The 27,309-nt window shown below is 43.8% G+C and overlaps 1 protein-coding gene across 2 annotated transcripts in view; it reads right to left on the bottom strand.

The window, feature by feature from the left end:
- Positions 1 to 24,391: 24,391 nt before the first annotated feature.
- gdap2 (ganglioside induced differentiation associated protein 2) overlaps positions 24,392 to 27,309 on the bottom strand; it is a 183,708-nt gene continuing 180,790 nt past the window's right edge. For both annotated transcript variants that reach the window (XM_084314771.1, XM_084314772.1), the window contains exon 14: positions 24,392 to 26,152. In XM_084314771.1, coding sequence (XP_084170897.1) covers positions 26,111 to 26,152 — 42 coding nt within the window. In that variant the 3' untranslated portion in view covers positions 24,392 to 26,110. The remainder of the gene's footprint in view (positions 26,153 to 27,309) is intronic.

Genomic DNA, 27,309 nt, shown 5'->3' with positions numbered 1-27,309 from the left:
TCTTCTGCATATAGCTGAGATCGTTGGCTGTCGTCTATTCCGTCCCATTTTCCTCTTTGGAGCGATATTCTCTTCAACCAGGTTGCTCCTAGGGTCAGAGACAGTGTATCCTCCGGTGATGTAATCGTAGTCGCTGGCGGGCCCTGGTCAGGCATTATTGGTGAAACCAGGCTTGGTGATGATGACACAAGGGTCGCTCTCCTAGGAACGTGGGGGTCACGATCCAAAATACCCAGCACGCTATCCCCATGTAGCATAAGTTTGTCTTGTAAGATGACATATTCCTTAGCAGCCATCCTCCGTTAGTTGCTGTTGTGTCTATGTGTCTCTGTGTCTCTGACTAGTGTGCGAGAGAGAGAGCACTGATCCTTTTTATCATCATTTCAGAAGAGGCGCCGTCATAGTTGAAGGCCACAGTCTTTTTTTTACATAATTTACGGCCCTCCCCGTCCTGGGGAAGAGGCCCATATGACGTAGTAGATTCATTGCAATAATGACCCCTATTATCAAAATGCAGGGGAGAGCCCAACGCATAATCCCCAGAATGATCGCCCTGGCTGTCTGTATCATGGAGGCTGCAAAATTCCAAACATCTCCCACTCCGTCCTTCACTGCCCCCCCTATGTCTTCAGCTGCACGCCCGATAATGGTAATAATCGCAAATTGAGTTATGTCCCTCCGTTTGCTCCATTCGTCCACATGCGGTGCTCGATCCTGTGAACAGGACCCGTTTGTCATGTTGTTAGCATGTGAAAGGGGAAAAACACCATCCAGGTGGAATCCTCTTCCTGTCCATCCAAAATCTGGATTCAGCTTTCCTCCTGTTAATAGCGTATGTACTGGAGGGACGAGATGGCGATTGCGGGGTCACGTGGCCGTGACTCTCCACACACACCCCCTCTGCCATCTTGGTACCTCTTGGGGTCATCTTGGTCATCTTGGGGTCACCCCCTCTGACCTCTTGGATCTCTCCCATAGTTTGAGGTAGGTTGAATTGTCACTTCTCGGGCGACCCCACGGGTCCCCGAGAATTGTAGCAGCAGTCCTCTATTGAAGTGTGGTTGGCCTGGTCGTGTGACCCTGTCCGTAGGCCTCGCAGGACACCACAGATACGATCCACAAAGGACTCATTTCTTTTCTCTCTTTCAGGTCCATTCAGGGCTCTCGTCCACTGACTCCGGGGGACCCCCCCCCCCCCGTTTAAGAATGCTCCTGGCCCGAAATAGGGCAGGTTCTGATCCTTCATAGAGCGTACAGCTGCCACCCCGTTAGTATTGGGCTGGTAGGGTACAGAGTATTGGGCCATTACACCCGCTTCCTCCAGTAGTTTTCAGTCCTGCTCTCAGATACTGCTATTCGTCTCGATGGCACTGGTTCAGGTTTTGTCCTCCTTACCAGCGCACATTGTTCACAGGCCTTTCGGACTGTTGTTTCCGTCCATTTCCTTCTTGCACAGGGGGTCAACCCTGTATTGTGCCTGTCTCGGTCCAGACTGGGTAGTTAGCTCTGGCTAGTTAGCCTGCTGTAGACTCAGCTCCTGCTGATAACACCAGCCTGTATGATTACGCTGGTTCCACTTCCGTCACAGTAGCAGGACTTATGCTCCTGCTAGCTTCTGGCTTGTTATCCTGCTATAGACTCGTAGAGTTTTCTACTTAAGTTTTGACTCCAAGTAAGCATTATGTTACTTCAAGTTCAAGTGACTGTCTAAGGCTCCCTCGGCCTTGGACTTTAAGGCTCCCTCGGCCTTATCTCCGCTTGCTGCTCTGGGGTTAGTTTCTCCCCCATGTTTTCCCCTGGATCTTGACCGGGGGTTCTTATTTCTCTTTCCATCATTTGGGCCATTGAAGCCCCTTTGGTGAGCTAGCGTCTCCTTGTGCTAGCTTCTCTTGAGCTATTACTCAATATGTTGAGTAATCAGAACTGTGTTCAGTTTCAGAGGTATTTAGCTCCCCATCCTGTTCAGGCTCAGACTCAGTTTCACCTGAAGGTGTCATCTGTGGCCTCGGGTTCTGATCCTTGATCTGAATGTCGCCATCCTCCTCTTCTGGGCCATAGAAAATGGAACAGTGCTCATAATTGATGTTTTTGGCCTTTAGGTACTCGTCTAGAGAGCTGAACGCCTCTATGTCAGTGGAGGGAGATGCTCGTTTTGAGGTGGAGCCTTGCGCCTCATAAAGAGGAAAAATGACTACATCGTCTTCTTGGTTCTGTCCATTTCCAATATCCTGTGGCAGAACAGGGTCTCCATTTGTGGGTTCAAATGTCAGGTCCGACATAACCACACACATAACCATCCAGTCGTCATCACTCTCCTCATTTTGTGGTGATTCCTCCACCGTCAGTTCCCTGTGATCTAGATCTATGGATTGTTCACGTTGAGAATCTTCATGATTCAACCCTTGCTCTTTAATTGACGCTTCCGTCTTGACCGCATTCTCACCCTGCATAAACAGTGTCTCAGGAGGCAGAGCGGTCGTCTGGCAATCGGAGGGTTTCTGGTTCGATTCCAGCTTGTCCCAGGTAGTGTGTCGAAATGTCCCTGAGCAAGACACATAACCTTTAACTGCTCCAGTTTTGCAGGTTGGCACCCTGCATGGCTGTCTCCGCTGTCTGTGGGGTTTAAGCTCTGCCTTAGTCTTGAAGGTCTTCCCACACTGGTCACAGCAGTAAGGTTTCTCTCCTGTGTGTACCACGTGGTGTAGTTTAAGGTGACGCTTCGTCTTGAAGCTCTTTCCACACTGGTCACAGCAGTAAGGTTTCTCTTGTGTGTGCACCAAGTGGTGACCTTTAAGGTGACGCTTCGTCTTGAAGCTCTTTCCACACTGGTCACAGCAGTAAGGTTTCTCTCCTGTGTGTACCACGTGGTGTAGTTTAAGGTGACGCTTCGTCTTGAAGCTCTTTCCACACTGGTCACAGCAGTAAGGTTTCTCTTGTGTGTGCACCAAGTGGTGACCTTTAAGGTGAGCCTCCGTCTTGAAGCTCCTTCCACACTGGCCACAGCAGTAAGGTTTCTCTCCTGTGTGTACCAAGTGGTGACTTTTAAGCTCTCCCTTCGTCTTGAAGGTCTTCTTACACTGGGCACAACAGTAAGGTTTCTCTCCTGTGTGTACCACGTGGTGTAGTTTAAGGTGACGCTTCGTCTTGAAGCTCTTTCCACACTGGTCACAGCAGTAAGGTTTCTCTTGTGTGTGCACCAAGTGGTGACCTTTAAGGTGACGCTTCGTCTTGAAGCTCTTTCCACACTGGTCACAGCAGTAAGGTTTCTCTCCTGTGTGTACCACGTGGTGTAGTTTAAGGTGACGCTTCGTCTTGAAGCTCTTTCCACACTGGTCACAACCGTAAGGTTTATTTTCTGTGTGTACCAGGTGGTGGCGTTTAAGTTCTGCCTTCGTCTTGAAGGTCTTCCCACACTGGTCACAACCGTAAGGTTTATTTTCTGTGCCAATTACTGCCTGCTGTACAGCCGGCAGCTCTGGGTATTGTGATTTGCTTGGTTCTGTGAATTCCTCACTTCCCGCAAACGTTTCAGGGGACTCTGGGTGTTCCTCCCGTTCTCCTAGGTAGTCCAGACCCAGGTCGGGTATGAAAACTCCCAATCCCTCATCCGAGGGTAATTCCTCGTCCTCTATGATGTGGGAATGATTGTGAGACATCGTGTTGTTACTGGCTCGTTAGCCGATGGTGAGCCAGTTAGCTTCCGTCTGGCTAGGGCCAGTTCATGGGTGTTAGCACTGGCTCGTTAGCCGATGGTGAGCTAGTCAGCTTCCATTCCTGTGAATGGCCGTTTTGGCAGCGTGTCACGTAGCCTTGGGCTAGGTAGCCATCCAGTTAGCATTCAGTTAGCTTGTGGCTAGTTAGCCTGCATTCCTGTGAACGGCCGTTTTGGCAGCGTGTCACGTAGCCTTGGGCTAGGTAGCCATCCAGTTAGCATTCAGTTAGCTTGTGGCTAGTTAGCCTGCATTCCTGTGAACGGCCGTTTTGGCAGCGTGTCACATAGCCTTGGGCTAGGTAGCCATCCAGTTAGCATTCAGTTAGCTTGTGGCTAGTTAGCCTGCATTCCTGTGAACGGCCGTTTTGGCAGCGTGTCACGTAGCCTTGGGCTAGGTAGCCATCCAGTTAGCATTCAGTTAGCTTGTGGCTAGTTAGCCTGCATTCCTGTGAACGGCCGTTTTGGCAGCGTGTCACGTAGCCTTGGGCTAGGTAGCCATCCAGTTAGCATTCAGTTAGCTTGTGGCTAGTTAGCCTGCATTCCTGTGAATGGCCGTTTTGGCAGCGTGTCACTTAGCCTTGAGCTAGGTAGCCAATGGTGAGCTAGTTAGCTCTCGTCTGGCTAGGGCCAGTTCACTTCCTGTGGGCAAAGCACGAAATTGTTTTTTGCATTGTAACTCCCCCCAGAGCCCTCCAGTGAAGCGTGATTTTTTTTTTTTTTCGTGAGTGAACTTTCACTGCAATCACAAAAATATACTTTAAGTGTGATTCTTTCTTTGGGTAGAACCTTCTACGTTTTTTGACTGTAAGTAAACATTACGTAACTTTTTAGTCGTGAGTAAACCTTTACTGCAATCACAAAAATATACTTTAAGTGTGATTCTTTCTTTGGGTAGAACCTTCTAGGTTTTTTGACTGTAAGTAAACATTACGTAACTATTTAGTCGTGAGTAAACCTTTACTGCAATCACAAAAATATACTTTAAGTGTGATTCTTTCTTTGGGTAGAACCTTCTACGTTTTTTGACTGTAAGTAAACATTACGTAACTTTTTAGTCGTGAGTAAACCTTTACTGCAATCACAAAAATATACTTTAAGTGTGATTCTTTCTTTGAGTAGAACCTTCTACGTTTTTGACTGTAAGTAAACATTACGTAACTTTTTAGTCGTGAGTAAACCTTTACTGCAATCACAAAAATATACTTTAAGTGTGATTCTTTCTTTGAGTAGAACCTTCTACTTTAGGTTTTGCCAAATCTGTAATTTAATTTTACTCCAGAGGCTTTTGACAGTAGTCCTGTTCTCTTCGGCCGTTTAGCACCTATTCAGTTAGTATAAATGCCCAACGTAGGGACGCCATGATAAGTGCTCGCATAAGCCTCGGTCAGATTGATAACCCAATAACTCATTGGTCCGCATCTCAACATCAAGCAGCGTCCTGCGACATCTGGGATGTCCAGGACTCAATGCGTCCACAAACTGCAGGGGTTAAACCCAACCGACCTAAGCCCACACACGCACCACTCCGTCCCCTCCAGTCAAGCGGTTGATTGATTGGAGTTGCGGAGTATTTTTATTTTATTTTGCACTGAGAAGGACTTTTCCTATTCATAGGATGTCCATTTCACTTATTCGGTTACACGTATTATCACTGTATGGCTTTACTTGATAATCACATTTATACAGAACCCACCTTTAGTCCATATACATATACATTTTTCTCCTTAGGCCTCCGTATGGATAAAGCCACACTTCTAAAGTCTTTTCATCATAAATCAGAACGCAAAGGGTAAAGTTACAATGCAAACAACATCTCAATGCTTACCCGTCCGTCTGGTCAGAAGAATGGATACAAAAAGATATATTATAAAAAGCAGTTTTATTTAGAAAAAGCAAGTTACAAAAGAGACTTCATTGGAAATTTCCAACTCAGTTAAAAGAAGTATAAAACAAAAACATCTCTTCTCTTAAGATCTCAAAGGCCTAACACGGCTTGTGCCTGGTGTCTGCAAGCAACATCTTCAAATCTCTCAAATCTCTCAAAAAAGTCTGCCTCTTGAAGGGGCAACAGTCATTTTTATATTGATCCTGTATCATATTCCGATTGGTCTAAAAACAGTGATGTCACAGGGATGTCATTTCGCTTAGCAAACCAAAATACAATACGTAGTAAGGATGGACTCTCCTCCTCCTTTCACTCGCGTTACCTTTAGTTACCCAGTGTTTTTAAGTATGAGAAAGTCCCTCCATTTTTCAGAACAAACAAAGGGTTTACCTGTTAACCATGTGGTACCAGGCAGTACCGGGCGAGGCCATCCATGAGATTTCTTATCAAGACTCCTTAGAGGTTATAGCAGAGAATCTTCAGAGATGCCCTCCTCCAGAAAAACAGTTTACACATCATTTAGTATTATTCTCTACTGACAGTTAATTTTAAGCATGACATTATGAAAACTTTACTGTAAACATTTAACATTTAATTGTTATATAGTTTTTAAGATTCTCTCTATCGTTTCAAGACTCTGTATACATGACGGGTGTTTCCTTTACTCTAAAATTTCACAACCTCAGCCTTTACCTCCCCTGGGGCCCCATCACCTCAGAACATAAATGCATGTCTGTTCTGCTTCCTCACTGTAAGGGTTAACATTAAATAATAATAATAATAAATCAAATTTATATAGCGCCTTTCATAGAACCCAAGGTCGCTTTACAATCAGGACAAAAAATAGGGCAAGGAAAGTAGGGGGGGAGGGGGAAGAGGGGATGAGGGAAAGTAGGGGATAATGGACCTAATTTAATCTAAAACTAACTGATGGGGAAAGCCTTGGTGAAGAGGTGTGTTTTTAGAGCGGATTTGAAGGTGTCCAGGGTTGGGGCGTTGCGGATTTCGGGGGGGAGAGAGTTCCAGAGGGTAGGGGACGCCACGCTGAAGGCTCTGTCCCCAAAAGTCCGTAACCTGGTGCGAGGGATGGAGAGGAGACCTAGATCAGAGGATCGTAGGTTCCGGGATGGAGTGTACTGGTGGAGGAGATCAGACAGGTACCGGGGGGCGAGGGCATGGAGGGATTTGTAGGTGAGGAGCAGGAGTTTGAAGGTGATGCGGAACCTGACTGGAAGCCAGTGGAGATGGATGAGGGTGGGGGTGATGTGCTGCCAGGGCTTGGTGTGAGTGAGAACCCTGGCAGCTGAGTTCTGGACATACTGGAGCCTGTCCAGGGCTTTGCTGGGTACCCCGAACAGGACTCCATTACAATAGTCCAACCGGGAGGTGACAAATGAGTGGATCAGGGTCTCCGCCACAGAGTCTGAGAGTGAGGGTCGGAGACGGGAGATGTTCCTGAGGTGGTAGAAGGCAGACTTGGTGACAGATTTGATGTGGGAGTGAAATGAAAGTGTGGAGTCAAGGGTGACGCCCAGGTTACGGACTTCGAGAGACGGGGAGATGGAAGAGCCGTCAACGTGGAGGAGGAGATCTCCAACCTTCCCGAGCAGTGCCTTGGGGGCCACAACCATGAGCTCTGTCTTTTTGCTGTTGAGTTTGAGTAATTTGGTTGCCATCCAGGTTTTTATAGCGTGGAGGCAGTTGACTACAGACTGTGGGGGGAGCTGGGAGGATGGTGAGGTGCTGATGTAGAGCTGAGTATCATCAGCATAACAGTGGAAGTTGAGTCCGTGGTGACGTATAATCTGACCGAGGGGGAGCATGTAGATGGTGAATAGTAGGGGACCCAGCACAGAGCCCTGGGGGACACCGTGGTTGACTGGGGCCGGGGGGGAGGATGAGCCGCTGACGCTGACAAACTGAGATCTATTAGTGAGATATGAATGAAACCATGACAGAGCTGTACCGGTGATGCCTAGGTTGTCGGAGAGGCATTTGAGGAGGACTGAGTGGGATATTGTGTCGAACGCCGCGGAGAGGTCGAGAAGGATGAGGAGGCTGATGTGTCCGGAGTCTGCAGCAAGGAGGAGGTCATTAGTGATCTTGATGAGGGCGGTCTCTGTGCTGTGATGTGCTCGGTAGGCTGACTGAAGGGGTTCGTAGAGCTCATGGTTGGACAGATGTTGATGAAGCTGGGCGGCGACTGCCCTTTCCAAGGTTTTGCTTAGGAAAGGAAGGTTGGAGATCGGCCGGTAGTTGTCCAGCACCTCAGGGTCCAAACCAGGCTTTTTTAGGATGGGAGTGATGGAGGCGGTTTTGAAACAGGAGGGAACTATTCCAGATGACAGAGAGGAGTTGATGATGTCCGTTATGATGGGGCAGAGGGTAGGAAGGCAGGCCTTGACCAGTACCGTAGGCATGGGGTCGAGGGAGCAGGTGGAAGCTTTGGGTCTGGTAACCAGCTTCATGACCAGCGGAACATCCACTGGGGAGAAGGAGGAGAGAGAGCACTAGTATTACAGTTTACTCTCCTCTCCTCCTTCCTCTTCTGCGGCCTCTCCTGCTGCCTCTCAGGGTCACATTCTTTAGGGTTAACTCCCTACTGCAGGCCTGCTCTCACAGACACCTCTATGCAGACCAGGCAATTCTTTTTTAAGCAGAACAATCATTTCACTGTCTTCCAACCAGAGTTTAGTTTTAAAGTCTATAAAGAATATACTGGTTATAAAGGAACAAACAGGATGTCAATTTCCAAAAGGGTCACTGTTGTTCTGTGGCACTTCACAGTTCAGCAGCCTTTGTAAGTAAATTGGATTTGCTAAAGGGATACTGGCAGGTTCCGCTTACTCCGCGAGCACGTGAGATATCCGCTTTTGTCACACCAGAGAGTTTCTGCCAGTATACAGTGATGGCCTTTGGCATGCGAAATGCCCCAGCGACGTTTCAGCGGCTAGTGAACAAGGTCCTGGCCGGGGTAGCATTCTGTGAGGCATATCTGGATGACCTGGTTATCCACAGTTCCTCTTGGTCACAACATGTGGAGCATCTGGCGGAAGTGTTCAAGCGGTTGGGTGATGCTAACTTGACAGTTAACCTTGCAAAATGTGAATTTGGACAGGCCACGGTTACCTACCTGGGTAAGGTGGTTGGACGTGGGCATGTGTGCCCCATTGCAGCTAAGGTGGAGGCTATAGTGGGCTTCCCTGCTCCCATCACCAGGCGGGAGTTAAAGCGCTTCCTAGGTATGGCAAGGTACTATAGGAGTTTCTGTAGGAACTTTGCTTCTGTTGTTGCCCCTTTGACCAATCTGCTCAGTCCTAAGGTACCTTTCGTGTGGACTGAGACTTGTCAACAGTCTTTTGAGAGCATCAAGGGTATTCTGATTAGCGCTCCCGTTCTGTCAGCTCCCGATTTTCAACTGCCATTCAAGTTGGCAGTGGATGCTAGTGACCTCGGTGCTGGAGCCGTCCTCCTGCAAGAGGATGCATTAGAGGTGGAGCACCCAGTGTGCTACTTTTCTAAAAAGTTTGACAGGCATCAACTGCACTACTCTACTATAGAGAAGGAGGCGCTCACTTTGGTTCTTGCCTTGAACCATTTTGATGTTTACGTTGGATCCTCCAGTTTACCCCTTGTTGTGTATACAGACCATAACCCTTTGGTTTTTCTTCGCAGCATGGTGAACTCAAACCATCGTTTGATGCGATGGAGTTTGTTCCTCCAAGCGTATAACTTGGATATTCGCCACATTCGTGGGAGGGACAACATGCTAGCAGACGCCCTCTCACGGTCATAGTACCGGTGTTTGCGGTACCCGTTATCGCTGTTGTGGTAGTGGCCCTGACAACTAATGGGTCACAGTTGTTTTTTGTTTTGTTTATGGGTTGTTGTGTAGTGGTTGCCTCTTGGGCAACCAGTTTGGTGGGGGAGGTGTTATGTACTAGGAGCCTGATCACTCCTGTGTCACTGTGCATGCAGGCCTGATCACTCCTGTGTCACGGGGCATGCAGGTGAGGGCTGCCAATTAGCTAATTGCTGCTGATTGGCTACCTAATGGCAGCTTTAAAACCAGCCCTGGTAACACACATGCAGGGTCTGTGGTTAGAGAAGTGTTGGGTAACAGATAGCTGTCACGGTCTTCTGTCCTTGTACTTTAGTTTACACCAGTAATTCCTTAATAGAGTAGCATTTTGAGTTTGAGCACAGGGTTTTGATGTTGGTTTGCACATAGGTTGCGGGCCTTTGAGCCAGGGTCGTAACATATGCTACTATGTGTTCTACCCCATAATGCCCTGAGTGGGAGGGTAGTTTGTTTACCAGTGTTGTGGCTATGTTTGTGAAGAAGATGTTTAAGTAATTGGCTACATCCAGCTTGTCTGTGATGAGCGTGTTGTCCGTCTTTATGTTTATGTTTGAGAATCTGGTTTTAAGTTTTTTACTGCAGCCTAGTTGATTATTGAGTAATTTCCAAAGTTCGCAGGGTTTGTTTTTGTTTTCCTCAGTTTTGTCGTTGATGAAATTTCTTTTTGCGGTTTTGATCATGATGTTTACGTCATTTCTTAGTCTGTTTCTTTGAATTTTTAGTTCAACCACGTGGGCTTGGAGTTCACTGTTTGAGCTTTTGGAAAGCTTTGTCTGACTTTTATGAAGTTCAGAGAATTTTTTGTCTCTGGTTTTCATAGCTGCCAGTATTTCAGTGTGCATCCATGGCTCAGCGCGTTTTTTAACCCTGGTGGTTCTTATGGGTGCCATGTTGTTGAGTATTGCTGTGAATTTGGTTTTGAATCCAAGCCATGTTTCTTCAACCTGTGTACCACTGAGTTCATCTGACCAGTCCAAGCTCCCCAGTTCTAGGTTAAAGGCCTCTCTAGAGTAAGTTTTGAGGTCTCTAGATGTGACTGTTTTGTGACAGCCGGCCTTCTGTTTTAGCTTTTTGCGGGTACAGAAAATCATATAATGATCACTTAGCCCGCATGCTATCACCCCTTTATTGGAGATCATGGACTTGTCAGAGGTCAAAATGAGGTCAATGGTGGTTTGTGTCGAATCACATACCCTTGTGGGTTGGGTGATTAGCTGGCTGAAACCGTGCAGATCCAATAAGGATATTTTCTACCCCCTCCACCCCAGCTAAACACCCATCAAGTGTGTCATAAAGCCACTCTGTTCTGGCGGTCTATAGATTGTGCCTACTAGTACTGGTTTCGCCCTGTCTAATAAGATTTCAATCCAAACAGTTTCAATTTCGTCATGGTTAAGGTCAGTACGGTTGATGTATTTGGTATCTTTGTGTATATACACACAGACGCCACCTCCATTCTGGTTTCTATCCCTCCTGACTATTGAGTAGTTTTCAATTTCAATATCTGGATCCTGTACAGATGAGTCTAATTTTGTTTCTGTGAAACACAATATGTTAGCCTTACCGTTTAAAAACAATTGTTTGATTTCAGCCAGTTTAGGTGTCAGGCTGTTTGTATTAATGTGGAATATATGAAGTCCATTTTTGCTGGTAATCTGTTTGATGTCGTCACACTGGAGGTAACTCTGTTCATTTGTTTGCAAGATATCTCTTAATATTTGTTTTGAAAGTAATTTTATTATGTATTGTGGATGAGATGTTTTTCGGCAGAGCATTCCAGAGTGCTATTGACCTATATATGCCAGTTTGAGAACATTTTATTTTGGTGCTGATTTTGTTCTGATGTTACCAGAAGCGGCCCCTCTAGTGTTGTAACCATGTTCAGAAGTCTAACTGCTGAGCCAAGCTAGATGGCTTACCAGTGCTAATAATGTTCCGCAGTAGCATTAGAAGACTCATCGATACTTTATTTTCAACCATCAGCCATGCCAGATGTTCATGCATAAAACCAATACTTGTCCTGTATGAACAGCCTAGTGCCAGGCGAGCCGCTTTATTCTGAGCAACCTGCAACTTTTTAAAATTAGATTTTGTAGCTGACGACCAGATAACAGGGCAGTATTCTAAATGAGACAAAACCAAAGAATGAATAACAGATTTCATTATGGAGGGAGTGATAAAAGCAGAACATTTCCTAGTCATAAAAATTCCTCTTCCCATTTTAATGACAATATTATTTATGTTTAGACCAAGATAAGGATCTGTGATGAGTGTGTTGTCCGTCGTTATGTTTATGTTTGAAAATCTGGGTTTAAGTTTTTTACTGCAGCCTAGTTGATTATTCAGTCATTTTTATTTCCAAAGTTCACATCGTTTATTTTTGTTTTCCTCAGTTTTGTCATTGATGAAATTCTTTTTTGCAGTTTTGATCATGGAGTTTATGTCATTTCTTAGTGACTAAAGACAGCTTCTCCAACAAAACAATAGAATGAGAGAAAACAATATAAAACAATACAATCTGGGAAACAAAAGAAGATTTTCAGTGGAGAAACTGATTCGAACAAAAGTATTTTCTCTGGCGGTTTTATTAGCAGGTCCGCTACTAAACCGTGACGTGGCTGCCTGTGTTTTCTCTGCTTGACTGTTTATCCTGTAGCCAGTCTTCAGCTTCTCCTCAGACTCACAGAAGAGAGTGAAAGACGGCCCGGTGTGTTTGTGTTGTCCGTCTCTAGCCTCTCCACTCTGGCCCGGCTAAGCCCTGCCTGTCACGGTGATATGCAGCGGAAGATGGATTTACTCCTCCACTTCCATTTGCAGACAACGCCATCCTTCGCTCATGCTTTTTAATCCCACTGGAACTAATGACACGGATTAAAAATATATGTGAAATGTGAAAAGAGAGGGATGGAGGTGGCAGGAGAAGAGGATACAGGGTGAAGGAGAGAGGAGGTGTGACGGGGACAGGACAGAGGAGGACAATGGTTTTAATCAGAGTGGGGCCACTTGCCATTATCCTCTCGTTCAACAGCTTGTCTCCGTCTCTTCGGCGTTCTCACTGTAGAAGAGATAAACAACACACACCCTATTCCCATGATTGGAGCCAGGTCGGTCAGGAACAGAGTTGTCCAGGAGCCAGAACCAGGAGAGCTGCGATGTTGTCAGGAGAGTAATCTTGGTGCAGCTCCATTGGTAGTCAATTAATAATGGACTTTGTGAACACATGCCGTGTTTTCATGGCTCACACCATGAAACAACATGAACAATTTGGTTGTGAGAATTGATTTATTAGCCAACATAATTATCTTGAGGTTTTATCTCTTGATGGCATACCAGATGGTTTTCCCTTTGAGAGAGAGTTGTAGAATTACGCCCAATTTCATAACTCATACATGTTATTCCTCTGGTCTAAGATAGTATCCAAAACCTAGAGTAGCTCAAACTCAAGCTTGTGATGTCATCAAGTATAAAGTCTGAAGCTGCTCCATCGACAATAAATTGGGAAAGATGGTAAAGATGACACAGAGCAGCCAGGAGAATGTTCTGAGGATACAGGTGACACTGAGAACAGCCAGGGGAATGTTCTGAGTTCATAGGTACATGTTGTGTTTCAGAACTGAGAACACTACTATAAAATAAAGTTAATTAGGATATAAAAAATAAAACAAACGTTCTGTGGCTCCACAACATCAGTCTCTCATTCATTGTGGAGCAGCTCCAGACGTTATGACATCACAAGTTTGACTCTTAAGAAGTCAGGTTTCTGGCTTTGGGAGAGAGTACAGTAGCTTATGTTCACAAATATTGATTTGAACCGCCTTAGGCCGTGGAAATAACATAATCGATTTTTTATATTTGAGTTGTTCCCCTTCAAGTGCCAGATCATAGGAGGAAGAATAACATGAATTCAATTGAATGACTTCAAGGTAATGACTTCACATCCCAGTCCTACTTGAACTGCTATATTACAAGTAATTCCAGCAAAATCGCTTTTTTATTTTAACCATGTGAACTCACATCACAGTGCTTTTGCATTTTCCATTCTCTTGCGATTACCTAATTTACCAACAAGGCTCGGGCATATTTCTGGCATGTCATCAAATGGACCTGAATGAAAACACCCACATTTATTGATCACATTTAGGAAGTATAACTTAACACTTGTACACAACATGTGCTTGTTTGAACCAGTGACAGTGGCTCAGGTGGTAGAGAGGCCGTCTGGTGATCGCAAGGTTCCCGCACAGCGTGTCGAAGTGTCCTTGAGCAAAGACATTAACAACTAATTGCTCCAAATGAGGGGGTCATCCCTATGTTCCCCGGGTTCTATGTTCCCTGCTTTTTTTTAAGAAAGGGTCCTATGTTCCCCACTCACGAAATAAAGGTTCTATGTTCCCCAGTCCCGCCCGCTCCCGAACGCTCCCGAACAAAAAAAGGGTTCTATGTGCCCCGCTGAAATAAAGGTCCTATGTTCCCCGGGTCCTATGTTCCCCGGTAGCGATAAAGGCTCGCCAAATGCTGAAATAAAGGTCCTATGTTCCCCGGGTCCTATGTTCCCCGGTAGCGATAAAGGCTTGCCAAATGCTGAAATAAAGGTCCTATGTTCCCCGGGTCCTATGTTCCCCGGTAGCGATAAAGGCTTGCCAAATGCTGAAATAAAGGTCCTACTGTATGTTCCCCGGGTCCTATGTTCCCCGCTCCGTAGCATTTCAGACACACAAACTTTTCAACTTTCCATCTTAAACGGTGTGCTCCCAGTGCACGTACCGGCAGTGATCTACAGCAGTGGTTTTCAATCAGTGGTAAAATATGCATAAAAGATAGCCACTTATACTATTTTGAGAAGATAATTCATCTGTATTCGCAACGGAGTCACGGATCTGGTCGGGGCAGGTAGCATTATGTCGGGAAAATTTTTATGAAATAAACAAATGTGAATTAAAGAATTTAAAATTAAGTTTAGCCTATTAAATAGTTTTAGAAGCCTATAGCCATGTACGTATTTTAACTCTTGCTCCATGGACGAATGGCTGCAAGGACTGCGAGGAGGAGGGGGAATTGCAACCACTGTGTACAAGCAAGCAAAACTTTGACTGAGTTTGGTTAATGATGCCATAATTCTCTGCTGTGCTTTTAGGCACACACACACACACGCTAACATTGAGTGTTGCATCATGCCAATTAAAGACCTCCGCGACAGACAGGTCCTGCTGCATACATGCCATGACCGAAGGAAAACACAAAACAGCCCGCGCGCCACTCACACGGCCATGCACGGCGACGGGAATGCCACCCCTATTTATATATAATATATCAAAACTGGGACAGTAGAAATAAAAATAAATGATAGGCAGATCTTATGACCAAGGCACACGCTAACCCTTTCACTGCAGTACACGGCTGTAACCAGAAAAGTCAAGTCATTAATCCTCATCTTCGTCTTCTTCCTGCATACTAAAACCACCAAAGTCCTCATCTTCAGTGTCGGAAACGAACAGGCTCAGGGTGGCTTCGTCAGCCACTCTCCTCTCTCCTTCGTTGTCTCTCTCAAAACCAACAAACTCCTCTTCGTCACTGTCGGAATCGAACAGCCTCTGAAGGACCTCAGCTGTGGCGGCGTCCTCCTCTTCATCACGCAGCAGTCCAGCCTTCCGGAACCCATTGGTGATCGTGGATGTTTTGACACTCCTCCACGCTGTCAGGATCCACTCGCAAACTTGAGCGAAAGTTGCTTTTCGCATGCAACCAGTTTTGGTAAATGATTTATCGCCGCTAGTCAGATTAGCCGCACCGTTATATAAGCCGCAGGGTCGAAAAAATTGGGAAAAAGGTGCGGCTTATAGTCAGAAAATTATGGTAATTACAACAAGACATTAATTAATTGCATTGTTACTGTTCACATGTGTGGTGCCGTCGTCGCCGTCACAGTCATATTTAAGTAAGGATAGTTTGAATGACACTTCAGCACCAAGGCGCTGTCCACCTGGCGAGAAATAAGCCAATAGTATCCAGCTGCACAGCCGGAGAGCAACGCTCTCAGGGCCATGAACATAGCAGCAAATGACGGCATCCTCTCATGTTCCCATTAGACTTCATATCAATAGGGTTTAGCTTTGTCAACAACACAGGGAAGTTCTACAAACAAGTGTGTTCAAGTACATTAAAACTTGGGAACACTAGACGGTGTGCAGACTTTTCTTCCACAAACATTACAGATCTAATTCGAGTCTAGCACCCGTGACTACATTTGGGATGTGCGTGAGTCTTTTCTACTAAGTTCTACAAACAGGCCAGAGGATGTATACATACCGTCATAGGCAACTACCGTCCTGTCTCTCTTCTCTCCTTCCTTTCTAAAACACGTGAACGTGCTGTATCCAACCAATGTACTGCTTATCTCTTACAGAATGACCTCCTAGACCCTAATCAGTCTGGCTTCCGGACTGGCCACTCCACAGAAACGGCCCTCATTGCGGTCACAGAGGCACTTCACTTAGCAAAAGCGAAAGGCCTCTCCTCTGTCCTGATTCTCCTAGATCTATCTGCAGCCTTCGACACAGTCAACCATCAGATCCTCCTCGCGGCCCTCGCAGGAATGGGAGTGGCTGGCTCTGCGCTGACATGGCTGACATCATACCTTAATGACCGCTCCTACCAAGTGTCATGGAGAGGGACCCTGTCGGCCACCCACTCCCTGCGGACGGGTGTCCCCCAGGGCTCGGTTCTAGGACCCCTTCTCTTCTCCCTCTACACTAAATCACTGGGTAACATTATCACGTCTCATGGCTTCTCCTATCATTGTTATGCCGACGATACTCAACTCTTCCTCTCCTTCCCTTCCTCAGATATCCACGTCTCTGAGCGGATCTCGGCCTGTCTGTCCGACATCTCTGCCTGGATAATGACCAACCACCTCAAACTGAACCTAAGCAAAACAGAATTGCTCCACCTGCCGGCCAAATCCTCCCCCCTGACCGACCTTTCCATCACAGTCGAGAATGCAGCTATGACCGCGTCCCCGACCGCCAAGAACCTTGGTGTTGTCCTCGACGACCAGTTGAACTTCTCTGCTCACATCGCAGCGACAACCAGAATCTGCAGATTCCTCCTGAGCAACGTCAGAAGGATCAGCCTCTTCCTGACAAAAGAAGTCATCTCCCGCCTCGACTACTGCAACGCACTGCTCGCTGGCCTCCCGGCCACTGCCACTAAGCCTCTTCAACTCATTCAAAACGCAGCGGCCCGCCTGATTTCAAACCTACCGAAGTCGGCCCATGTCACCCCACTTCTTAGGGACCTGCACTGGCTCCCCATTGCTGCACAAATCCGCTTCAAGGCCCTCGACCTAGCATACCGTGCGGCAAAGGGAACCGCTCCCGCCTACCTCCGGTCAATGGTCTCTAACTACACACCCTCAACTACACTCTGCATCTTCTGGACGCCTCAGACCTACTCCTATCCAAGCTCCGGGAGGGTCATCAAAGAGAAGTCGCCTATTCTCAGTCCTTGCCCCACAATGGTGGAATGAACTACCCACCCCAGTTAGGACAGCCGAAACCCGTCCAATCTTTCGCCGTCGACTAAAGACGCACTTCTTCAACCATTATCTGAATTTAAAAAAATTTAAATAAAAAATCTAACCCTAACTAACCTTACTGTCATGCACTTGTCCTAATAAACTAACCTACACTGTAGCACTCAACACTTTGATGAACATTGTTACTCAGCTGATAGAGTTGTACCCTTCCTGATGACTTGTCGTACAGAACTTGTAAGTCGTTTTGGATAAAAGCGTCAGCTAAATGACTAAATGTAAATGTAAAATGTATTTTTCTTTTCTTTTTTGCTCACACAATATCTTGAATGAATAAATGCGTTTATTTATTTCGAACATAAATTAAAAACAAATGAAATACATTTTTAATTTTTTTAATAAAACAATGAACTAATAAACAGATTAAAAAACAAACAAGCAAAACAGTAATGTTCGTTATAATTGATTTATAAAAAATATAAATAAAGTTTGTCAGACAGCCAATGCATCTGTGTCATATAAACTAACATAGTATGGAATGCAAACTCCTTTGGCTGCATTGTAACTGATGTTGGTACTTGGCCACACATACTGATGACCTACAGCCAATATAGATACATATCATATGAGGCTCTTAAAAAAAGAGGCTTTTCACCACCAAGAACATAGCGTAATACTGGCCCATATTACTGTGAATAACACAGATAAAACAAGAGGTAAACATAAGGAGCAATGCTGTGTGGAAAACACAATCACCTGTTCATTTGTCCCGCCAGCAGAGTGTGGTTAGTAGCTTATATCCAGGGGTGTAAAGTACTTGAGTAATTGTACTTCGTTACAATACTTAAGTACTGTTTTGGGGGATTTGTACTTTACTCGAGTATTATTAGGTTTGTATACTTTGTACTTTTACTCCATTACATTTCAGAGAAAAAATACATACTTTTTACTCCTTACATTTAAAATGCAGACCTACAAAGTACAAAGTACAAATTTCACACATCCAACCATTTAAATTAGTATATTTTAATTGTTTATCTGGCCGAACTAACGTTAACGTTATTAATCCTGCGACCGCAGGTAAACAGCCAATCAAATCCCCATCAATGGAAAATGAACCCACCCATACCCATGCTGATTGGTCCTTGTGCAACACTAGAAAGCGGGGATCTTTGATTAAACACCTGCTATCAGAAGAATAGACAGTCAGATCCGAATTATGCTGTGGTTAATATTGTGATATTATTCAGGGTACTCCAGTATTCTGTCTTTAATATTGTGATATTATTCAGGGTACTCCAGCAGGGGCTACTGGGGCTCAAGCCCCGAATGTTTTCTGAAAAGCCCCGAATCTATTTAAAAAAAAATATAATTTTTTTTTTTTTTTTTTTGACAATTCATCATTGTTACATGAAAATATGTTTGCACCAGATTTAGCAGAAGCTAATTTCCATCTGTGGTCTATCCAGCTGCTAACTGTATTTGAGTGAGTTAAGTCTTGGTGTCATGGTAGACTCAGACCTAAGCTTTAAATCACAATCAACAAGTTGACAAAAACTTAATTCTTCCACCTTAGAAACATAGCTAAAGTACGGCCATTTATAAATCAAAAGGACGCTGAAAACCAGATCCATGCCTTTATCTCAAGCCAACTCGACTACTGTAATGCACTCCTTACCGGCCTCCCGAAAAAATACGATGATAACTATTTTATTGCAATGCACTATTGCATTATTTTATTCTATTTTACTAACTATTTTATTGCACTGCACTATTTTACTTTGTATCAGTGAATCATAGACGCCTGGCCATAAGAGCATTCGGAGCATCTCTGCTCTCCCACTATTGAACTTGGGGGAGCAAAGGTATGCTCTTGCTCCACCACTTTTTGATCATATGAAAAATATGATATATCCCCCCCCAATATATAAATCTAACCATACCACTGAGTTTTATAGTGAAAAGAGCAGCTTTATTGGTCAAGATTGAAGGCTCTATATTGCAGGAAATTGCACATACAGGTTAATTAAATTAAAAAAAAATCTGCCGTGGAGGGGGTTGTGCCTGACCCCCTCCAAACCACCCCTTGCCTGCAAAAAAATATATATAAAAAAATTGAAAAAAAAAAGAAAAAAATTTGAAAAAAAGGGGGGGGCACCTATCTGGGCTAAGCCCCGGATCTCCTATAATCCTAAATCCGCCCCTGTACTCCAGTATTCTGTCTTTAATATTGTGATATTATTCAGGGTACTCCAGTATTCTGCCTTTAATATTGTGATATTATTCAGGATAATCCAGTATGCTGTGGTTAATATTGTGATATTATTCAGGATACACCATTCTGTTTTTAATATTGTGATATTATTCATGCTGTGATGTGAATGCCGTCCATGTTAGTTTACCTTCAATGGAGAAGTGCATTAAATAATTTTAATGCAAAAAAAGTGTCCTCTGTTCTTTCATTTCAGCATTGTCTATCGCAGAACACATTCCATTGTGGGCAGAGTGTATGCTTGGTTTAATTCCAGCCTTGCCTAAACACCAGCTGATGATTTCACTAATTGGCTCACCTCTTCAACTAACTCACCTGGTGCAATGTATAGTTAAAATGAAAGCTTGGCCCACGATGGAATGAGTTTGAGACCCCTGGTATATCCCTTTAAAAAAAAAATTACTTTTACTTTTTAGTACTTAAGTACATTTAAAAGTAGGACTTTTTTACTTTTACTCAAGTGTGTTTTTAGCCAGATACTTTGACTTTTACTTGAGTCAGATTTTGAGACGGTACCCATACTTTCACTTAAGTATAATTTCTGGGTACTTTTTACACCCCTGCTTATATCTGATTATGTAGGTACTGAGGGTAATACGGGTTGGTTCTGTCTGTGTAGGTATTGAGTAGGGATGTCCGATATTATCGACCTACCGATATTATCGGCCGATATCGGCATTAAAATGTGATATCGGAAAATATCGGTATCGGTTAAATTTTTTTTTTCTTTCTTTTTACATTTCTATAACCTTTATTTACCCAGGCAAGCAAGTAAGAATACATTCTGATTTTATTTATTGTCAAAAGTATGCATAATGTTGTGTTAATTCCACAACAAGAGATATGTAATGTTAATTACCTGAAATTATTCCATTTTGGGGGGGGGGGGAACCCTGCATATATCGGTATCGGTTGATATCGGTATCGGAAATTAAGAGTTGGACAATATCGGTATAGGTAAAAAAGCCAATATCGAGCATCCCTAGTATTGAGGGGTAGTAGCTTCTGTCCGATTGTGTAGGTACTGAGGGTAGTAGCTTCTGTCTCATTGTGTACTGTGTAGGTAGTAGGGTTAGTAGCTTCAGCTTGTCTGATTATATAGACCGGGTAGCTTCAGTCTGAGTGTGTCCATACTGAGGCATAGTAGGGTAAGTAGCTTCTGTCTTGATTGTGTCCGTATTTCGGGATTCACAGTCAGTGAAATATGTCAGGTGAGAGGCCAGTAAGTAGAGCTGCAAGCGAGAGTGGACCTCATTCACCAACATTGTCTTAAGATTTCTCTTACGACAACCTCCTTGGAAGGTCGTAAGAGAAAGTCGACGACAATTACCCCCGGATTCACCAACGTGTGGAGAGGTTGTCTTAACTTGCCAAATGATCTCAGCTGCAATCCCTGAATGAGATATGTCACTCATTCACAAAACTGGAACGCGCATTCCTGTTTACCTCATTTGCATACAGACATGCCCCTCCAGCTCATTATAATGCGAGGTCAGTGCGCAAAAAAAGGGTCGGCATTGCCCAGTATTCAACAGGTAGCGAGTTGCGACGGATAAAAATACACAGCACACTATACCTATAGTGGAATAGACTGTATTAATATTCCATATTTATACCATCTTGTTGCACGCTCCTGGCCACCTGCCGCAGCGCACACACGAGTAATGTATAGTCTACGTGCGTAATGAATGAACAGTAGGCTTATATTATTCTAATGACTTGTTTTATTAGTGTGGTAATATTGACCTTGAATTCCATAACTAATGTGTGAATAATTAGAAAACCATAATATTATGCCTTGTATACTTTTTAGCAGCAGAGTGGGCTGCAAGGCTAAAGGAGGAACGATTCTAGAGACAGTTGCATCAGATAACAGCAGGAACAGTTATTTCAACCCCCACTAGCAACACTAACAAAGGAACTGAAAAGTCACACCCAAATGTTAGCAGATGTCAGCACCGACAGCAGAGACCAGATAACTGGCTCTGATAAGTATAAGACAGGACTAAAGATCATTAATCAATAAGGACATGGTTCAAAGTTAAATGAAAAAGCATGATACTTGATTGGCTTTGATTGGATTGACAACTCTATAAAGAAATCAATAAAAACAACTATATAGATATTTAGAATTAAGAATCCTGGTATAGTTATCACAGTTATACGAAGGAATGTTGATGCATTCAGAGGAGACTTGAGCAGCCAAGGAGGGGGGTCATCAAAAGCGCCCTCCTCTGTACTCATCAAGGGACCACACCGGCGGGCATCGGCGGCCCCCCCTTCTGTTTACTGAAGGAAGACCCACACAGGAGATCGATTTGGGGACAGCCCCCACAGAAGAACAAACCGGATTGGACCAAACGTATTATTAAAATGTGCTACTATTGGTGGGAAATTATAGTATTTAAGAGCAAAACAGTGTTAATTCAGGAGCCCAGACCGCCCCCAGGTCTGCTGCTCCCCGCTCCCAACCCAGAGAATACTGTCGGCTGATTTTCATGTAAGTAAGCTGGATGGTCCCATGGTTGGTTAGAATAGAATGGAAAGATACTTATCTTAGAAACCAGGCTTACTCATATGAAAAGGGGCTTACAGTAAATTCTCTATTTTCATAGATGTTAACAATGACTGTTGTATGTACATGTTGGGGCCTTGTTGATCCTTTGTACAAAACAGACATGTTAATGTATTCTGATAATCCTTGTATGTGAAAAGCAACATTTTAATTCACTCTGGGCCGCCGAGACAAATAAATACATGAGTTTGAATTCGAACTCTCCCGTCTGGACTGCACGTTTATTCCTTGCTGGCTATATTGGAAGTCAGATGAGGAGACCAAATTCTATCACTTATGATCTTATTCCTCCTTCCAGATAGCAATCTCATTGTACTGTACAATAAACCTTAGATTTGGATAGGATTATACAACATTAGGAAATCACAAATACTGCTCTGCCCTATAGTAGTCATACTGTAGTTCTACTAAAGTACAGTACACATCTTAGCATGACATCTTAAGGCCGCCACAGAGTTGTTGGTTGACATCGACCTGTATTAAATGTAGTAAACTGGCATGAGAAATGTAGGAAACTGGTAAGCGGTGGTAGGCTTGACTGAAACCTCAGACGATTGCGGACATGGCGCGCAGAGTCCGGTCCGCCCGAATCTGTGGTGGCCTAAGATGTCATGCATGTGTACTGTACATACTACTATAGGGCAGCGCATACAGTAACTATTATCTCCTAATGAAACAAGTAATTCGAATAATATAAGTCTACTGTTCATTCATTACACACGTATACTATAGTGTGCATGTGTGTGCGCTGAAAAGGTGTCCAGGAGCGCGCAATAAGACGGTATAAATATGGAATATTAATACAGTCTATTCCACTATAGATATATCCACGCGATTAGCTTTAGTTCTTATTTATTTATCCACTGTAATTTACAGTGTTGTAGTGTTTTCATTTATTTTCAGACATCACAATGCCTCTTGAGGCATGACTGTAAATGGGGAAAAAAAAAATTTATCATACAAATATTGTCATATTTATTATTATGATTAATTAATTAATTCCAAGGATGCCTGTAGAGTTGACATGAACAAAATCACCATGATTCCTCCCAAATAAAGCCCTTAAGAACACGGCGCACAAGGGGAGCTCCAGTAGCTCACCGCGTACCTCGAACGCTATTTCGGCGTCGGGGACAACCGTGCGCGTCACGGATCTGGGGTACACGAGTTCGACTCCCGGACTCGCCGTATTTTCTCAGTGTGTCTTTCCCCCGATCTATACCCCATTCAACCTGTTTCTGTCGGTCATGCTTGACCAGAAAAAGCGATAAACGCTAAAAGAACCAGCTGACTGGTCAAAGTTTAAAAAAAAAAAAGAACACGGCGCACACCAGTCTGTCCGACTTACGACTGCTCTTCAGCGCTCCTAAATCCTGCTCTTAGTTAACTCATTGACTGCCACGCTGTTTTCCCATCTTTACTCAATGGTGCCAGCGTTATTGACCATTTTCGCGATGTTTGCGGACCCATCGTGTATTCTGTATTATAGCTATGGAGACAATAGTATGGCTCATTTGACAGGCATTGTTTATAGTCCAACATTGACAAACCAGTTAATTTCTCCATACTTTAGTTTGTGCGCTATTCCATGCTAAACATCACCTCTTTCCAAAATAATCCAGTCTTTTTTTCTAGATCTCGAGATATGACGTTATATGCATATGCTCAAATCGAAACCTATATTATTTCCAAATCAAAGGTATATACCATATATAGATGTTTCTTCACAAAATCATCAAGGGGGGGGGGGGGTCGTTTTACGAAGCTGCGTCGATACCAAAAGTTTTAAGTTTGGTAAAAGACGATGCTGTGATCGACACAAAAGCATGTTTTAGGTTCGGTAAAATAGAGATAGAATAGACCTTACCTTAGTCAGAAGGTACTCCAAAATGAATAATCCCATCGCAATCGCAATTATTGGTGTGCATTGGGTACGGCTATAATACGGGAAATGATCAAATCTCCGACAGATTGTTGTGTGTGATTCACTTTGAGGGAGAAGGGATTCGTGCAGTCGGCGGTACCTCAGTACTGAAATAATTTAGAATGGGGATCAAAGGAAAAATATCAAAGGATCTAAACCCGAGAACTGTCGGGTATGGCGCAGAGAGAGTTAAGACCGAATCCAGGAGAAGGGACCGTTGGTGAATCCCAAAATCGGCCCGAAAATGTCTTAAGTGGAACTAGGACACAATTTTGTCTGATCTTTTGTCTTAAGTCCGTTGGTGAATGAGACCCAGTGTCTTTGGAAAAATAACCTGCAAACATTTCTGATCTTTAAAACTTGGGTTTGGTAAATATTATGCACTGTATAAATGCACAAAACATCACTGCTACAATAACATTATTGGTGTATATTTGACTCCATAAGAATACATTCAGCGCCTGACGTGTTTACTAGAGTCCAATGTACTCTTCAAATCAAATATACACTATACGTTTTGTAGAGGCAGGAATACAGGAGACGACTCTCGTCTTTGGGACACAAAGCGAGCCTTCATGTCACCAAGAAACTTAAAACCGTTTACAAAATAATTTATTCAAATTGTTTTTATAAAAACTTTTATTCGTGTGTGAAAAAAAAGAGAGAAAGATTTAAAAGTAACTCGACAGTGAGTGCATCATTATATGATTCTTTATCTTATGTACCTCATATCTAATATCATCGGAACCTGTTTTATGGACAAGCGACCTCAATTAATTATGTTGAGATACATTTCAGTAAATTGAGGTTTGGTTCACCACTATACATTCACAAATAATCTCAGCGCTGAACATGAATCGTGTGTTGACTGAATTGATTTCAACGTAACTCCTACTAGGGATTCTCAGGGACCGTTGACCTTTAACCTTTTAGTTTCAGACAACCTGGACCCTGCATATCCAGTAACACGAATCTGACCGGGAAAAGACACAGACAGTGGCACATTACTGATCAAACAACATCAGTACAATACATTGTTGATTTAGCTGTAGAAAAGGAATGTTTAAAACAAACATTTCACTTAAATGTTCAACCAGTGAGGATATTTGAGGAGGAACGTTCAACCTTGAAGGAGCACATTGTGGCGGGCTCTCGCCAGAATTCTGATGATTTAAAGATGTGTACGCTGTGTGCAATAACATAATGCAATGAAGAAACAAGCGCTCTAGGACACAACAAGTGCACAACTACAAACTCCATTCATATGAATCTGCTTGTGATTGTGAAAAAAATGGAAATAGTAGTGAACTACTGCACAAAAGAAAAAGAGGGATTATAATAAACTTGGTAAAAAAAACACTTCAGGTACAAAACAAATCCATTGGCTGAAGCGAGGAATAATTAACAAATCATTGCTATCCTTCGATAAACCACTGCATCACTCAAACATACACACAGCTGTGCGGAATTTCTGCTTTGGAGTACATATAGGTTGCCCTGTTTCCTTATGCGCTGTAAAATGCATCCTCTCCATTGTAAGCAATGAGACTTGACTTGAACTTGAAAAAATAAACACATACACATGGTGGATCCATACACTCTAAACTCAATAAAAGGAAAAAAAGACCAGCGGCTCAGACAGGCACCTCCATGGCAGGAGAGCACCCGTCCATCATCTGATTGGTTTCACATTTGCCGATATAGAAAATCTCATCATGGATACAGAAGTCTTTAGTCTCTCCGTAATCTCTGGAGTCCAGCATATAGTACAGGAGGTCCCCCTGGCAATGATCATCTGTAGAGGGAAAGGAGGTCTCTGGAGAGGGTTGGTCTCACTCCAGCGTAGAGCATGAGACGCTGCCGGTAGAAGGTCAGACGTCTCATCACGATGGAAAACACTTTGAGCAGTGAGTAAAAAAAAAAAAAAAAATGCACTATACAAATACAATCCATCATGTTTGGGGATCCGTCAGAGGGAACAGCTGAATTAAGGCATAGTACAAAAACCCATATGATATTCAGTCTTCCATGCCTGAGAAACTAGTACATAGCACCGACCAAACACCAGCGCATCTTCCAATAGGTCCCTTTTACCAGACACAACCATTGTTCGGAGGTGGAGTTTAAAAAAAAATTCTTTATGCTACATCAGCGTGGATCTCCTGTGGAGGTTAGTCTCTCTGCAGTGTTTCAGGACCGTTGAGAAGGTTCTCACAAGTCATAACCAGGCTGGTACCATGATGATCACAGAGCGCCTCTATTGGCAAACGGACAATCCTTCACATTTGATTCCCCACCCCCACTTCCCACACCCCAATCAAGCGGAAGGTGTCGATTGGTTGACTGCTGTTACAGACCAGAGGATTGGGACAGCTGGTAAGGCCCGTTCACCTGAAAACAAGGGGGAAAAAAACACAAGTGAGATTTGTGGCGATTATAGTATCAAGTTGAACAAGATAAGGTGGCAACCCGCTACATCATGGTAGAACAACAGAACCAGGAAGCAGGACATGATGGGAGAGAAGCGGGGGAAACAGGACCCTGCGAGATAAATTAATAAATAAAAACATGAATACATGAGATGAATCACATCCTTGTATGGTTACACTCTGCCCCGCTGGAGCCAAGTAAGATTAGCTTGGCCTCCAGAGTGGAATTTGATCAGGCAGTGTGTCTTGGCATGACACTTTGCAATGTGAGATTATAAAATAGCAGCATTTACCCAACGATGAGTCACAATCCATAATGGATTACGAGGCGGTCACTTCTGGGTCCACACTTGCACTTAAAACAAGAACACCAGCATCTGTTACTTAGTAGTATGCTGTTACACTAGAATGTTGTCGCAGGGAGACATAACTGGGGCATATGCCAAGTGCACAGAGGAAAAGTCTCAATAACAGGATCAATCTTTTAGCACTAAAGGTTGCATTGCTACATTTATAATCTCAGGATGACAAGAATCATCAGTCATTCTTACCTCCAAGCGGTGACTCGTCAAACCAGTCTGCGAGTCTTATGTGGCTTTAATTTACATTTTCATTTAGCTCAACGCTTTTATCCAAAGCAACTTACAAATTGTGTACAAGTAGAGCAGGAGGGGTACACCTCTGACTGAGGGTAATTGGTATTGTTCGTCTAGCAGTGCCAAAATTAAATGGTTCACTCCGAGTACATAGTAGTATAGACATATTAGCATTGTAGGTACTAGGTAGTAGTATAGGCATAGTACATAGTAGATAGCAGTATACAGTAGATAGGTAGCATAGTACATAATACTAGAAGACATAAGAAAGTTTGTTTCTTTATGAAAATTGTGCAGGGTTCTGTCCCGACTGTGGTGGGAAGTTAGTTCCGTGGAGCCAGGACAAATAATAGCCTGCATCGTTTCAATGACCCCCCAGGAGCCTGAATAGGAGTGGGTCTCAGGCAGCTGGAAGATGCAGAGGGTGTGTAGTTAGAAGATGCAGAGTGTAGTGGTCTTGAGGGTGTGTAGTTAGAAGATGCAGAGTGTAGTGGTCTTGAGGGTGTGTAGTTAGAAGATGCAG

The sequence above is a fragment of the Notolepis coatsorum genome (assembly GCF_963971535.1).
Source record: "Notolepis coatsorum genome assembly, chromosome: 5".
NCBI classification, from domain to species: domain Eukaryota; kingdom Metazoa; phylum Chordata; class Actinopteri; order Aulopiformes; family Paralepididae; genus Notolepis; species Notolepis coatsorum.
Note: the sequence above shows the minus strand (reverse complement) of the source record. Positions and strands in the feature narration are given on the sequence as shown.